General features: G+C 42.6%; 1 protein-coding gene across 9 annotated transcripts in view; it reads right to left on the bottom strand.

The window, feature by feature from the left end:
- The window catches only part of TTC13 (tetratricopeptide repeat domain 13), a 98,164-nt gene that overhangs the window by 29,589 nt on the left and 54,836 nt on the right, over window positions 1-13,739 (bottom strand). For 8 of the 9 annotated variants that reach the window (XR_012158142.1, XM_073338030.1, XM_073338027.1 and 5 more), the window contains 5 exons: window positions 12,866-13,007; window positions 11,189-11,363; window positions 10,610-10,766; window positions 9,276-9,406; window positions 7,638-7,770 (listed from right to left, as the gene is read on the bottom strand). Coding sequence is in view for 8 of the 9 variants with exons in the window: in XM_073338030.1 (XP_073194131.1) it covers window positions 7,638-7,770; window positions 9,276-9,406; window positions 10,610-10,766; window positions 11,189-11,363; window positions 12,866-13,007 (738 nt within the window). In the remaining variant the exon portion in view is untranslated. The remainder of the gene's footprint in view (window positions 1-7,637; window positions 7,771-9,275; window positions 9,407-10,609; window positions 10,767-11,188; window positions 11,364-12,865; window positions 13,008-13,739) is intronic. The other variant, XM_073338025.1, reaches the window with a different exon arrangement.

Raw genomic sequence — 13,739 nt, 5'->3', positions numbered from 1 at the left:
TACCACAATGGGGTCCTGACTTGGTTAAGGCCTCTAGGCAATACTTTAGTATAAACCATTAGTCTAAACTGTTACAAACATACACTAACTGGTTCTTCAGGATGTATTGTCCACATGATTTCCAGCTTTTGGTGCGCATGCACATAAGACTAGATTGTTCTGGCCAGCCATATCGATTGGGGTCATGTCAGTGCCCTAGATGTCCTCACACTTCCCTCCCCATTGTCTCTCAGTTCTTTTGCCAGAGTCTGTAGTAGTCCTTGATGAGTATCCTCACTGCTGTGGAAAACTAAAATGCAGGACTCTGTACTGGTAGTGATGGACTCACTGATAGATGGTCCAATGTTTAGGGCTGTAGCCTAGGAATAACTCCCTGCTCTGCCAGATTTCCTGTGTGATCTTGGACAAGTCAATTAGTCTCTCTGTGCCTCGGTTCCTCATCTGTAAAACTGAGATTATAGCACTTCCCTACCTACTGTGGGTGTTGTGAGGATAAATACATTGAAGACTGACATGTTCAGATACTACAGCGATGAGGGGGCCACAATGGTCATTTAGTTAGATGTTTCTACCAGGAATCTCAGGTATATCTAGCTGGCTGGATGAATGGATGTATGGAAACGCATTTTGCATGTCAAGAGCTGCAAACCAACGTTGAGGATCTAACAAGAAAATTATGGAGGCCAAAGTGAACATCCTGAACTTGAACCAGCAAATGAAGTTGTTGGGATGTTGAAAATCCAGGATGGGTCGCCAACTACTGGTTCTTTGGAATGAAAAAGTAACAGGAATAAAAATGTCTGCCCCTAAATTCTAAGGGCACTTCCTCCACTGCTTCCAGTTGTAGGACCAACTGGTCCAAGATGATTCTAGCCCAACCTTCCTGGAAATAAAAGAGGCAGTTGCCATGTTGATGTGGAAAGGGCAGGGAGGGGGTCTAAAGCACAAAATATCCTCTGGTGGTTCTACCATGCTTTTGAAATTGCCTGGTGGAAGCCTCAGATTGAGGGGCAGCAGAAGACTAGACAGAGGGCCATCTCCAGTGGAATCTCTCTCTTCCTCTGTAGCTCTGAAGTCCTCTGTGGCCGATGATAATATTGGACAGAGAAGTGCTGTCTGAATAAGGGTTGCTGACTTGTTTAACTTCTTTTTGGGGTGGAAAAAAGAGGCCCAGAGAGTAGAGTTACCTGTCTTTAAGGGAGTGGAGGTCTTTAAAGGAGTGGAGGGCCAAAGTTTGTTGCTCTCAAATGGTAAGTCCTTGCTTGTTGTTTGGAACTCCCTAGGAACCCTCAAGTAGTGAAGCTATGACAACCTTTCTCATTGCTGTTGCATTAGCCATAGTATGCACTGCGGTGTGAATAACACTTGGAGGGGTTCCAGGAGGGATGTTCCCTATGACTCCCAGGCCTCTTTCTGCCGCTTCTCACTGTGCTATCCAGGGAGTTGAGAGCAGATGGGTGGGAGATGAGTCCCTACAATGCTCAGAGGTGGAGGAGTAGTAGTAGTAGTAATATACTTCCTCCAAGGGAAGGGGCCATTCTACTGGGAGTGCCCTGCCTCTGAAGGAGAGGCCAGTACCAGGAATACCTCCTTAGCCTGATATTCTGGTAACTCTGAAGCTGGTGATTTAAATCTCTTAAAGAAAGGTGACTTCAGCACCAAATCCATTTGGCACCATGTATGCTTTAGTACTAAAAGATAGCTGGTAGCAAGGTAGATACTGCTGGACACTGTTTCAAGGCAACCAGGACTGAGGTGGAAGGTACTACTAGGCTTTTAGTACTGATGCACTTGGTGCCAAGACTCTGCGTACCAAGGCGCTCAGTGGTAAGGTTGGTACCAAGAGAAGTGGAGTCCACATATTTAGTACGTACCACTTCTGTTCTCTTAGTGGTCAGTACCTGGAAAGCAGAAGGGGCCTTAACAGGCTTCTGACTCTTAGATGGAGCCCAACACAAATGAGAAGTCTCAACTTACTAGGCACCAGAGATGGTGACCTGTGCTTTGCTCATCCCTAAAACCATGCTCTCTCCTGCCCATCAGAGGACGTCAATGCTGGAATAATGGCAGACAAATGGGGCCTTTCAGTAGATGTGGCCTGAAAACTCGGACTGAAATCTTGGCTCATCAGGGCACTAATGGAGCAAGACTTACCAGATGTCTGAGGCTGGGCAGTAGCTTTCCTCTCTGAGTCAGAGAAGGCTTGTATCAATTTCCCAAGGAGGAACAGCTTCCAGCAGGCTGCTCTAGCTCTAAGTGCATACACAGAAGGAGCAACATACAGATCATCACCCAGGGATGGGTTCCTCTTCTAGGCAGAGTAGGCACTGAGAATACTCATCATTCAGAGACATCAAAGCATCACACAAGAGATAAGCAATGAATTCTGGTGATTTAGCTTCTGCTGTGTTGCTAGCAACCCTGCATTGGGTGTTGGTGTGTCTAGTCTATGTGGACTACCTAACAAAGCAATTTCTTTTTATCAACATGCATTTTACCAACTATAATCCCAATTCACACTAGCAATGCACAGAGCAAAGAGTAGGAATACTTGTGGCACCTGAGAGACTAACCAATTTATTTGAGCATAAGCTTTCGTGAGCTACAGCTCACTTCATCGGATGCATACTGTGGAAACTGCAGAAGACATTATATACACAGAGACCATGAAACAATACCTCCTCCCACCCCACTCTCCTGCTGGTAATAGCTTATCTAAAGTGATCACTCTCCTTACAATGTGTATGATAATCAAGTTGGGCCATTTCCAGCACAAATCCAGGTTTTCTCACCCCCTCCCCTTCCAAAAACCACACACACAAACTCACTCTCCTGCTGGTAATAGCTTATCCAAAGTGACCACTCTCCCTACAATGTGTATGATAATCAAGGTGGGCCATTTCCAGCATAAATCCAAGTTTAACCAGAACGTCGGGGGGGGGTAGGAAAAAACAAGGGGAAATAGGCTACCTTGCATAATGACTTAGCCACTCCCAGTCTCTATTTAAGCCTAAATTAATAGTATCCAATTTGCAAATGAATTCCAATTCAGCAGTTTCTCGCTGGAGTCTGGATTTGAAGTTTTTTTGTTGTAAGATAGCGACCTTCATGTCTGTAATCGCGTGACCAGAGAGATTGAAGTGTTCTCCAACTGGTTTATGAATGTTATAATTCTTGACATCTGATTTGTGTCCATTTATTCTTTTACGTAGAGACTGTCCAGTTTGACCAATGTACATGGCAGAGGGGCATTGCTGGCACATGATGGCATATATCACATTGGTGGATGTGCAGGTGAACGAGCCTCTGATAGTGTGGCTGATGTTATTAGGCCCTGTGATGGTGTCCCCTGAATAGATATGTGGGCACAGTTGGCAACGGGCTTTGTTGCAAGGATAGGTTCCTGGGTTAGTGGTTCTGTTGTGTGGTATGTGGTTGTTGGTGAGTATTTGTTTCAGGTTGGGGGGCTGTCTGTAGGCAAGGACTGGCCTGTCTCCCAAGATTTGTGAGAGTGTTGGGTCATCCTTCAGGATAGGTTGTAGATCCTTAATAATGTGTTGGAGGGGTTTTAGTTGGGGGCTGAAGGTGACGGCTAGTGGCGTTCTGTTATTTTCTTTGTTAGGCCTGTCCTGTAGTAGGTGACTTCTGGGAACTCTTCTGGCTCTATCAATCTGTTTCTTCACTGCCGCAGGTGGGTATTGTAGTTGTAAGAATGCTTGATAGAGATCTTGTAGGTGTTTGTCTCTGTCTGAGGGGTTGGAGCAAATGCGGTTGTATCGCAGAGCTTGGCTGTAGACGATGGATCGTGTGGTGTGGTCAGGGTGAAAGCTGGAGGCATGTAAGTAGGAATAGCGGCCAGTAGGTTTCCGGTATAGGGCGGTGTTTATGTGACCATTGTTTATTAGCACTGTAGTGTCCAGGAAGTGGATCTCTTGTGTGGACTGGACCAGGCTGAGGTTGATGGTGGGATGGAAATTGTTGAAATCATGGTGGAATTCCTCAAGGGCTTCTTTTCCATGGGTCCAGATGATGAAGATGTCATCAATATAGCGCAAGTAGAGTAGGGGGGTTAGGGGACGAGAGCTGAGGAAGCGTTGTTCTAAATCAGCCATAAAAATGTTGGCATACTGTGGGGCCATGCGGGTACCCATAGCAGTGCCGCTGATCTGAAGGTATACATTGTCCCCAAACGTAAAATAGTTATGGGTAAGGACAAAGTCACAAAGTTCAGCCACCAGGTTAGCCGTGACATTATCGGGGATAGTGTTCTTGACAGCTTGTCCATCTTTGTGTGGAATGTTGGTGTAGAGGGCTTCTACATCCATAGTGGCCAGAATGGTGTTATCAGGAAGATCACCGATGGATTGTAGTTTCCTCAGGAAGTCAGTGATGTCTCGAAGGTAGCTGGGAGTGCTGGTAGCGTAGGGCCTGAGGAGGGAGTCTACATAGCCAGACAATCCTGCTGTCAGGGTGCCAATGCCTGAGATGATGGAGCGCCCAGGATTTCCAGGTTTATGGATCTCAGGTAGTAGATAGAATATCCCAGGTCGGGGTTCCAGGGGTGTGTCTGTGCGGATTTGATCTTGTGCTTTTTCAGGAAGTTTCTTGAGCAAATGCTGTAGTTGCTTTTGGTAACTCTCAGTGGGATCATAGGGTAATGGCTTGTAGAATATGGTGTTGGAGAGCTGCCAAGCAGCCTCTTGTTCATATTCCGACCTATTCATGATGACAACAGCACCTCCTTTGTCAGCCTTTTTGATTATGATGTCAGAGTTGTTTCTGAGGCTGTGGATGGCATTGTGTTCTGCACGGCTGAGGTTATGGGGCAAGTGATGCTGCTTTTCCACAATTTCAGCCCTTGCACGTCGGCGGAAGCATTCTATGTAGAAGTCCAGTCTGCTGTTTCGACCTTCAGGAGGAGTCCACCTAGAATCCTTCTTTTTGTAATGTTGGTAGGGAGGCCTCTGTGGATTAGTATGTTGTTCAGAGGTATTTTGGAAATATTCCTTGAGTCAGAGACGTCGAAAATAGGATTCTAAGTCACCACAGAACTGTATCATGTTCGTGGGGGTGGAGGGGCAGAAGGAGAGGCCCCGAGATAGGGCAGCTGCTTCTGCTGGGCTGAGAGTATAGTTGGATAGGTTAACAATATTGCTAGGTGGGTTGAGGGAACCATTGCTATGGCCCCTTGTGGCATGTAGTAGTTTAGAAAGTTTAGTGTCCTTTTTCTTTTGTAGAGAAGCAAAGTGTGCGTTGTAAATGGCTTGTCTAGTTTTAGTAAATTCCAGCCACGAGGAAGTTTGTGTGGAAGGTTGTTTTTTTTATGAGAGTATCCATTTTTGAGAGCTCATTCTTAATCTTTCCCTGTTTGCTGTAGAGGATGTTGATCAGGTGATTCCGCAGTTTCTTTGAGAGCGTGTGGCACAAGCTGTCAGCATAGTCTGTGTGGTATGTAGATTGTAATGGATTTTTTACCTTCAGTCCTTTTGGTACGATGTCCATCTGTTTGCATTTGGAAAGGAAGATGATGTCTGTCTATATCTGTACAAGTTTTTTCATGCAGTTGATAGATTTCCACTCCATACGGCTAAATGCAGTGCCTTGCATAATGACAGGTTTCAGAGTAACAGCCATGTTAGTCTGTATTCGCCAACTGTGCCCACATATCTATTCAGGGGACACCATCACAGGGCCTAATAACATCAGCCACACTATCAGAGGCTCGTTCACCTGCACATCCACCAATGTGATATATGCCATCATGTGCCAGCAATGCCCCTCTGCCATGTACATTGGTCAAACTGGACAGTCTCTACGTAAAAGAATAAATGGACACAAATCAGATGTCAAGAATTATAACATTCATAAACCAGTCGGAGAACACTTCAATCTCTCTGGTCACGCAATTACAGACATGAAGGTCGCTATCTTACAACAAAAAAACTTCAAATCCAGACTCCAGCGAGAAACTGCTGAATTGGAATTCATTTGCAAATTGGATACTATTAATTTAGGCTTAAATAGAGACTGGGAGTGGCTAAGTCATTATGCAAGGTAGCCTATTTCCCCTTGTTTTTTCCTACCCCCCCCCAGACGTTCTGGTTAAACTTGGATTTATGCTGGAAATGGCCCACCTTGATTATCATACACATTGTAAGGAGAGTGGTCAGTTTGGATGAGCTATTACCAGCAGGAGAGTGGGGTGGGAGGAGGTATTGTTTCATGGTCTCTGTGTATATAATGTCTTCTGCAGTTTCCACAGTATGCATCCGATGAAGTGAGCTGTAGCTCACGAAAGCTTATGCTCAAATAAATTGGTTAGTCTCTGAGGTGCCACAAGTACTCCTTTTCTTTTTGCGAATACAGACTAACACGGCTGTTACTCTGAAACCAAAGCGAAGAGTGGACGTTACAAGGGTTTCATTTCGCTGCCACAGGCTGTAAGAAGGAACTGAGGGACAGTTGGGCCCTCTGCCCTCAGGTGGGGGGGTGGGCAGCTTAAAGCCATCTACAGCACAGGCATGGCCCCAATAGACACTAAGAACTAAAATAATCCAATCTCACACACATATGTGCCAAGAGTGACATCCATGTGGCCAATCACTCAAAGAAGAATGAAATAGTTGATTCTCATTTATATCTCTGCTGTGACTGTCACTAAGGGTGCTAATTACTGTGCCTTGTGCATTTCTCAGAAACTTTTGGTCATCAGTTGGATTGCATTTGAAACAGTAATCTAGAACAAAGTTCTTCAAACTGAATTGCAACTCCCAGGAAGGGGCAGTATGTTGGAGAAAGTGGTGAAAAAAATGTAAGATTTTTGTAAATAACTCAGTAAATGTAGTGTATACATTTTAAAAAAAAAAAATTTACAACAAAAATAGTCTTACTATTCAAGTTATTTTTACCTTATTGAGAACAAGTAAAATTGAAAGCAGAGGCTAGAAAGATGGTTAGATCCAGGCTCCCATTTAAAAACAATGAGTGCCATCACAAGCTATCAACTTGTTTCTATTCTTCCTTGCAAAGTTCAGACAAAAAGCCCAAAATTTCTTTATAAAAAGGAACTTGAAAGCATGCGCTGCATACCAAATCTTTTTGATTCCTACAATTAACTCAGTAGCATTTATACTATTTAATGAACTTCCCTGTCCAAATGGATTAACTGATGGGGGAAAAAAAAATACAATGCAAGTGTCCTCTGCATGTGAAAAAAGTCTAAACTACTTTACAATAACCAACCTCTGTTCTGCTAGATGGATTTGTATCCCACTACCCTCTGTCTCCTTTAAAATACTTATTTATTTTAGCTTTTCAAATTCATCTTGTGAAAAAGTGCAGTGCCTCTAATCTCTGCCAAGTGCAGACCAAGGAGACCTCAACCTGCAAGAGTATTCCTCCTTTGGATGAAGAGTTGTTAAATATCCCTTTATGAAAATCTTTGCAAACACTGCACAGTGGACCAGCCCATAAGTGAGGATGCAGTTAAAGCAGTAGGGACTAAGATTCTGAAGAGATCTGCCTCCACATCTAGTACAAAGCCTGCAGTTGTTCCAGTCGGTCTTAAATTCCACTAACAGGAATTTGCATCAATATCACAAGGTAAGGCTTAGTAGTTCTCTTCTCTTAAGCATTACCTTCGCCATTTCACAGCAATGTCAAACATATCTCTCCACTGCATCAATCTGGTTTTCCCATTCATTCGAACTTTTGAGTTTGCCCATGTCCGCTGTACAGCTTGCATTACTTCCAATGCAGCCAGCCCCATTGCTGAACAACAAAGAATATATAGAACCAGTTAGTCCAATCAGAGACTCTCCATTTTCCAGGAGGGAACTGAAGCAGCCAAGTTAAGGAACCTGTTCAAGGGAACAGAAGCAGTTAATGTTAATGCTGGTATAAAGACCCAGTAGTTCATGGTTTCCAGTCCAGAGCTAGACCATGATGCCTCTGAAAATAAGTACATGTTAAGATACAAAGTGTGGGTATTTGTAAATTTTACATCTACACATTTTTGGTTAATACATTTCAGGTGAATGGAAATGTAAAGAAAAAAGTTTTACAACTGCATATCACTTTAAGGGTATGTTTTTACTTAAACTGCTACAGCTTTATCACTGTAGGTAACGCACCTCCCATATAAGTTGTAGCTACGGAAGAATTCTTCATCGACCTAGTGCTGTCTACACCAGGAGTTAGTTGGCAAAGCTACATCCTTCAGGGATGTGGATTTTGCACACCCCTGAGAGATGTCGCTATGCCGATGTAAGTACCCAGTGTAGAACAACCTTAAGTTTATTAGCTCATAGTGCTATCAAAAAGAAAAGGAGTACTTGTGGCACCTTAGAGACTAACCAATTTATTTGAGCATGAGCTTTCGTGAGCTACAGCTCACTTCATCGGATGCATACCGTGGAAACTGCAGCAGATATTATATACACACAGAGATCATGAAACAATACCTCTTCCCACCCCCACTGTCCTGCTGGTAATAGCTTATCTAAAGTGGTCATCAAGTTGGGCCATTTCCAGCACAAATCCAGGTTTTCTCACCCTCCACCCCCCTACACACAAACTCACTCTCCTGCTGGTAATAGCCCATCCAAAGTGACAACTCTCTTCACAATGTGCATGATAATCAAGGTGGGCCATTTCCTGCACAAATCCAGGTTCTCTCACCCCCTGAGAAAACCTGGATTTGTGCTGGAAATGGCCCACCTTGATTATCATGCACATTGTAGGGAGAGTGGTCACTTTGGATGAGCTTTTACCAGCAGGAGAGTGAGTTTGTGTGTGTGGTTTTTGGAGGGGGGTGAGGGAACCTGGATTTGTGCAGGAAATGGCCCACCTTGATTATCATGCACATTGTGAAGAGAGTTGTCACTTTGGATGGGCTATTACCAGCAGGAGAGTGAGTTTGTGTGTAGGGGGGTGGAGGGTGAGAAAACCTGGATTTGTGCTGGAAATGGCCCAACTTGATGACCACTTTAGATAAGCTATTACCAGCAGGACAGTGGGGGTGGGAAGAGGTATTGTTTCATGATCTCTGTGTGTATATAATATCTGCTGCAGTTTCCACGGTATGCATCCGATGAAGTGAGCTGTAGCTCACGAAAGCTCATGCTCAAATATATTGGTTAGTCTCTAAGGTGCCACAAGTACTCCTTTTCTTTTTGCGAATACAGACTAACACGGCTGTTACTCTTAAAAGTGCTATCAAAGCAAGCCTCGACATTTTTCATTTCCATTCCCAGATGCAGAGTCCCCCCGCATACCTCTGTGCATTCTCTTATTTGGAAGGAATCCTGGCGTCTCATATTGCATCAGTGAACCCAGACGATCAGCCACACATACAAGTTCTTGCACTTCAGGTTTATAGCTTTCAAAATTCTGAAATAGCACATCCCTTGAAGAAAAAATGTCACAAAGTAAATATCAACCACCACGTGCCATGATAGCTCCTGAAAACAGCTTAAAAACAATCTGTATTTGTGGTGGTCAGTAACACAAGCCCAGAAAAGAATTAAAAGCAGTACCAAAAAACACACGTGCTGTAGATACACTCACAAAACAATCGAGGTGAAATTCTGACCCCAATGAAGTCAATAGCAAAACTCATTCATCTCAACAGGAACAATATTTCACCATCAGACTCAATTATTAGAATAAGTGATTTCCAACAGATATCTAATAAATTGCAAGGCTCTATAGTGAGTCATCTCCTCAGTGTATATTAATCCTGAATTTCATAGGGATCAGAGCTATGGCATGGAAGAAAACATGAGGAGTAACACAGACTAGTGGTCGGATTCTGTAATTCCTTCTCTAAAACTCCCACTGAAGTCAGTCGATGTTTTGCATGCATAAGAAATGTAAGTCTGAGCACATACCTAAAATGACAAGTTTCTAAACCATGTTGTGTCAAATGACCATAAAACTGAAGGCTAGTTTTCAGAGAAAGAAAATCTCATATGGGGAAAAGGTCTACTTCCCTGATAGTTAAACTTTTAAATCCTATTCTGACAAAGGCTTTGCTTCTGTGACTGATTACCACCACTCTAGAGGTGGAATGTAACATAAATTATGCTAAGACAGAATTTCATTAAGTCAGAGTTACAATTAATATATTTAATGTCTGAGAAACTATACAGTTTAAAAAAAAAAAAAAAACTTAAATACTCAACAGTAAGGAAACTCCAAGTTGAGGTTTCTACACTAAGGATGGATGTCCAGATGGAAGTCTATCTTGAGTTTCTCTAAAACTAAAGTGATCTATAATCTAATTACTAATCCAGGTTCCAAGACAAAATAAAGAACAAAACAGTTAACATGGCTGTGTAACCTGAATTATCTTTACTGAATTACTTGGAACTAGAGAAGATCATTTTGACCAAGTTCTGATTCTGCCTCTTTTTTAGTGAGCTAAATCAAGCATTTGCAGCCACTCTGAACTTAAAAAGTGCCAAACATTTTCCTTGGGCTCCAGGCATCTTCTGTGGGCTTCAGACAGGCTAAGTTAACCATGTGTGATAAATTAACTCTCAGGTGCCCCTTTTTGAAAAAAATCCTACCAGGAATACTCTAAATGGTCTGTCTAAAAACCACTCACTTTATATGTGGCTGCAATCCTGGCTGTTCTTCATAGTCTTCTATTAAAAAGGGAAGGTTTTTGGCCCAATGGTCCTTAAAGTTTCCAGGAAGATCTGTATCTACATTATATTCAGTAAGAGGGGTATCAAGATGTGCATGCAAATATCGAGAATATTCTGCAGAGGTCAAGAAAAACAATACAAATAAGTGTCATTTTTGTTCTTGGCCAACAGTTATTTACCCCCAAATAAGAATTTAAAACAGGATTATATATTTGTTAAGAGATTTAAGATAAATACTTTACTAAATTAATCAATATTAAACTTGATCCTAGCTAAATTGTTAAAAGTCTAGGTCAGTTAAGTGGTACCATAGTTACTTTCACTACTTAACCAAGACCCAAGTTTGATTTCTGGTCCTGGGTTTTAGCTCTGAACAAACAAGCACCAAGACACTTGTGAAGACAGCTCACTCAACACAGCACTCAGGTGAATAAATACATCTTATTTAACAATAGTTTTCCATGAATGACTAACACTTAGGCAATTTTAATCCTGTGTCAAAGGATTCCCCCCAGCCCTGCGTAACCATAACTTACCTCGGAGGTATTTCACTTTTAGGTACTCTGGGCTAGCCTTCTGGCCTGGTAGTGGATCATTTAACATAACTTTAGTCTGAGCTTTTATGCCTTCATAAAATTGCCCCATTGCAACATGACTGAGACCTTTCATATACTGGCATACTTCATTATATGGCTCTAGCTGAAGACATCTCTAGAAGATTAAAGAAATAAGTCAATAAATACAAAAATTAACCTGGATATCTTGGAACAGTCTAATATACATTACTAAGCTCTTTATTCGAAAGGTCGACACCAGGGAATGGTCTTTTACTTTCAAAAGTTGTCAGCAACTGTTTTCCCAATGACTTTTCTTCAACTGATGTTAAAAACACTTTAATTAATTGCTAGCTAAGGTGGAGAAAAATATTTTCAGCACCATTACACAAAATGTAACAGTGCTCGTGAAACTTGATCTTGATCACATTTTCGGTAACCAAGTGATTTTGTTGAAGCTGCACTTGCAGCTAAACAGTTTTCAGCACCAGATGAGTGAGGCTACAAGGAACCCCCTGTTGATCAGCATTGTCGTAACACGTCATTTCCTAGTGCAGACAGACCCTAAAAATAGGAGACATTTTTCTTAAGATGCAACTTTATACAATGTATCCACCATCAGTTCTTCTGTTCCACCAAGCATCATAGTCTGAAATTCACACTGCACTACTATTGACCTTACAGTCAATTCTGCACTACATCATGATAGTTTTAGCATAATGCTAGACAACTGCATACTTTAGAATTTGGTACACCAAAACAAAATTCTCTGATTATATGGATATATTAAACACCCATGGGTTATCTGCATCTCTTCATACAGCACTTGCTATTTAAACTTAAGCTGTTTTTAAATACAACAAGATCTACAAACTGAGTTACAAAACAGGGACACATGGTAATTTACATAAAGATATACAATGTTCTAAATAAACAAGAAGGAAAGTGTGCCTGTTAAGATAGGGAAGTAGGGATTCTTAGACTTGGCTCTGTTCCTTGCTCTGCCAATGACTCACTGTGTGACTTTGGGCAAGTCATTTAACATCTGTGCCTTAATTTCTGGATCTGCAAAATTAGAATATAATTTATCTACCTCATGGGCAGGCACCTGTTTTTACAATTTCAGATGGATCACTCTACACAAGCGTTAGCTGTTACTGTTCATGATGGAGAAAACTCAAACGATTCAGATAAGCATCCAAAAGTTCAGATGCTTATCTGACCCTTGAGATTACAGAACTGGCTACTTGTCTTATGAGAACAACCCTCCAACCCCTTATGGAATTTCAAAACTTTGGGTACCACTTCTGACCAAAATATTAGTGAATAAGACCAATATGAGTATTTCAGAACCTTATAAAATACCATTTAGGAGTCTAGTATTAACAATTGGTAAATCTGGGGGAAAATGTCTCACTTCCCTCCCATGCCAGAACTGGTTCATCATTCACTAATTGTAAGACTACAAATCATACTTACAAAACAGAGATTGTATACAGAATTGTATTTTACTTGCAATACAAATTTTCATTCATATTCAGAATGTGGAAGATAATATTATTGTGTTTCATTTTAACTGTAATTTGATAAGCATTAGGTCTAATTAAAAAATATCAATCCTTAATTTAGTATGGATCTTTAAGGTCTACCTGTGCTTACCTTAAAATTCTTCAGTGCCTCGTCTAGGCTACCATGATGGTAAAGCATCATTCCCCTGAGCTGTAACGTCTGAACATGATTTTGATTTAGCAACAAAGCCTTCTGGAAACTCTCTGTGGCAGCATCAAAGTTACCAAGTTCCCTAGGTAATTCCATAAAGTCATAAGTGAGGAACATAAAAAGCAGTGGTGAACATACAAACTTACCTTTTCACCAAATAATTTTCAAGATATTAAGAAAAGATATGATATAGCTCGGGCTGTTTTTTTTTTTAAATCACATTAGGGACAATTTCTTTGACTAAGGTAAGAGTTCTGCAACTTATTGAGCAGTGACAACCAAACTATTGTTAACAATTCTTCACTTAAAGAATCTACTCTTGGATATAGAATCCCACTAGACCAGGGGTCTCAAACACGATTATTTTCTGCACCCCCGCCCCCACAGCATTTACCTAGAGCAACTCTGGCCCGGTGCGCACCAGGGGCAGGGCAGGCTCCCTGCCTGCCTGCCCTGCCCCCACACCGCTCCGGGAAGCAGCCGGGACTTGGGGGAGGGGGGGCACAAGGGTCTGTATGTTGCCCTGGCCGCTCCTCCAGGTACCTCCCCCAAAGCTCCCATTGGCCGGGAATGGGGAACCGTGGCCAATGGGAGCTTCGGGGGAGGTACCTGGAGGAGCGGCCAGGGCAACACACAGGCCCCTGTGCCCCCCAGGTCCTGGCTGCTTCCCGAAGCGGCGTGGGGGCAGGGAGGGCAGGCAGACAGGCAGGCAGGGAGCCTGCCCTGCCCACGATGCGCGCCACGCCAGACCCACCCCCCGAAACCCTCCTGCAGCTGAACCCCCTGCCGCACCCCACACCCCTCCTGCACCCCA

The sequence above is a fragment of the Lepidochelys kempii genome, chromosome 3 (genome assembly GCF_965140265.1).
Source record: "Lepidochelys kempii isolate rLepKem1 chromosome 3, rLepKem1.hap2, whole genome shotgun sequence".
NCBI lineage: Eukaryota > Metazoa > Chordata > Testudines > Cheloniidae > Lepidochelys > Lepidochelys kempii.
Note: the sequence above shows the minus strand (reverse complement) of the source record. Positions and strands in the feature narration are given on the sequence as shown.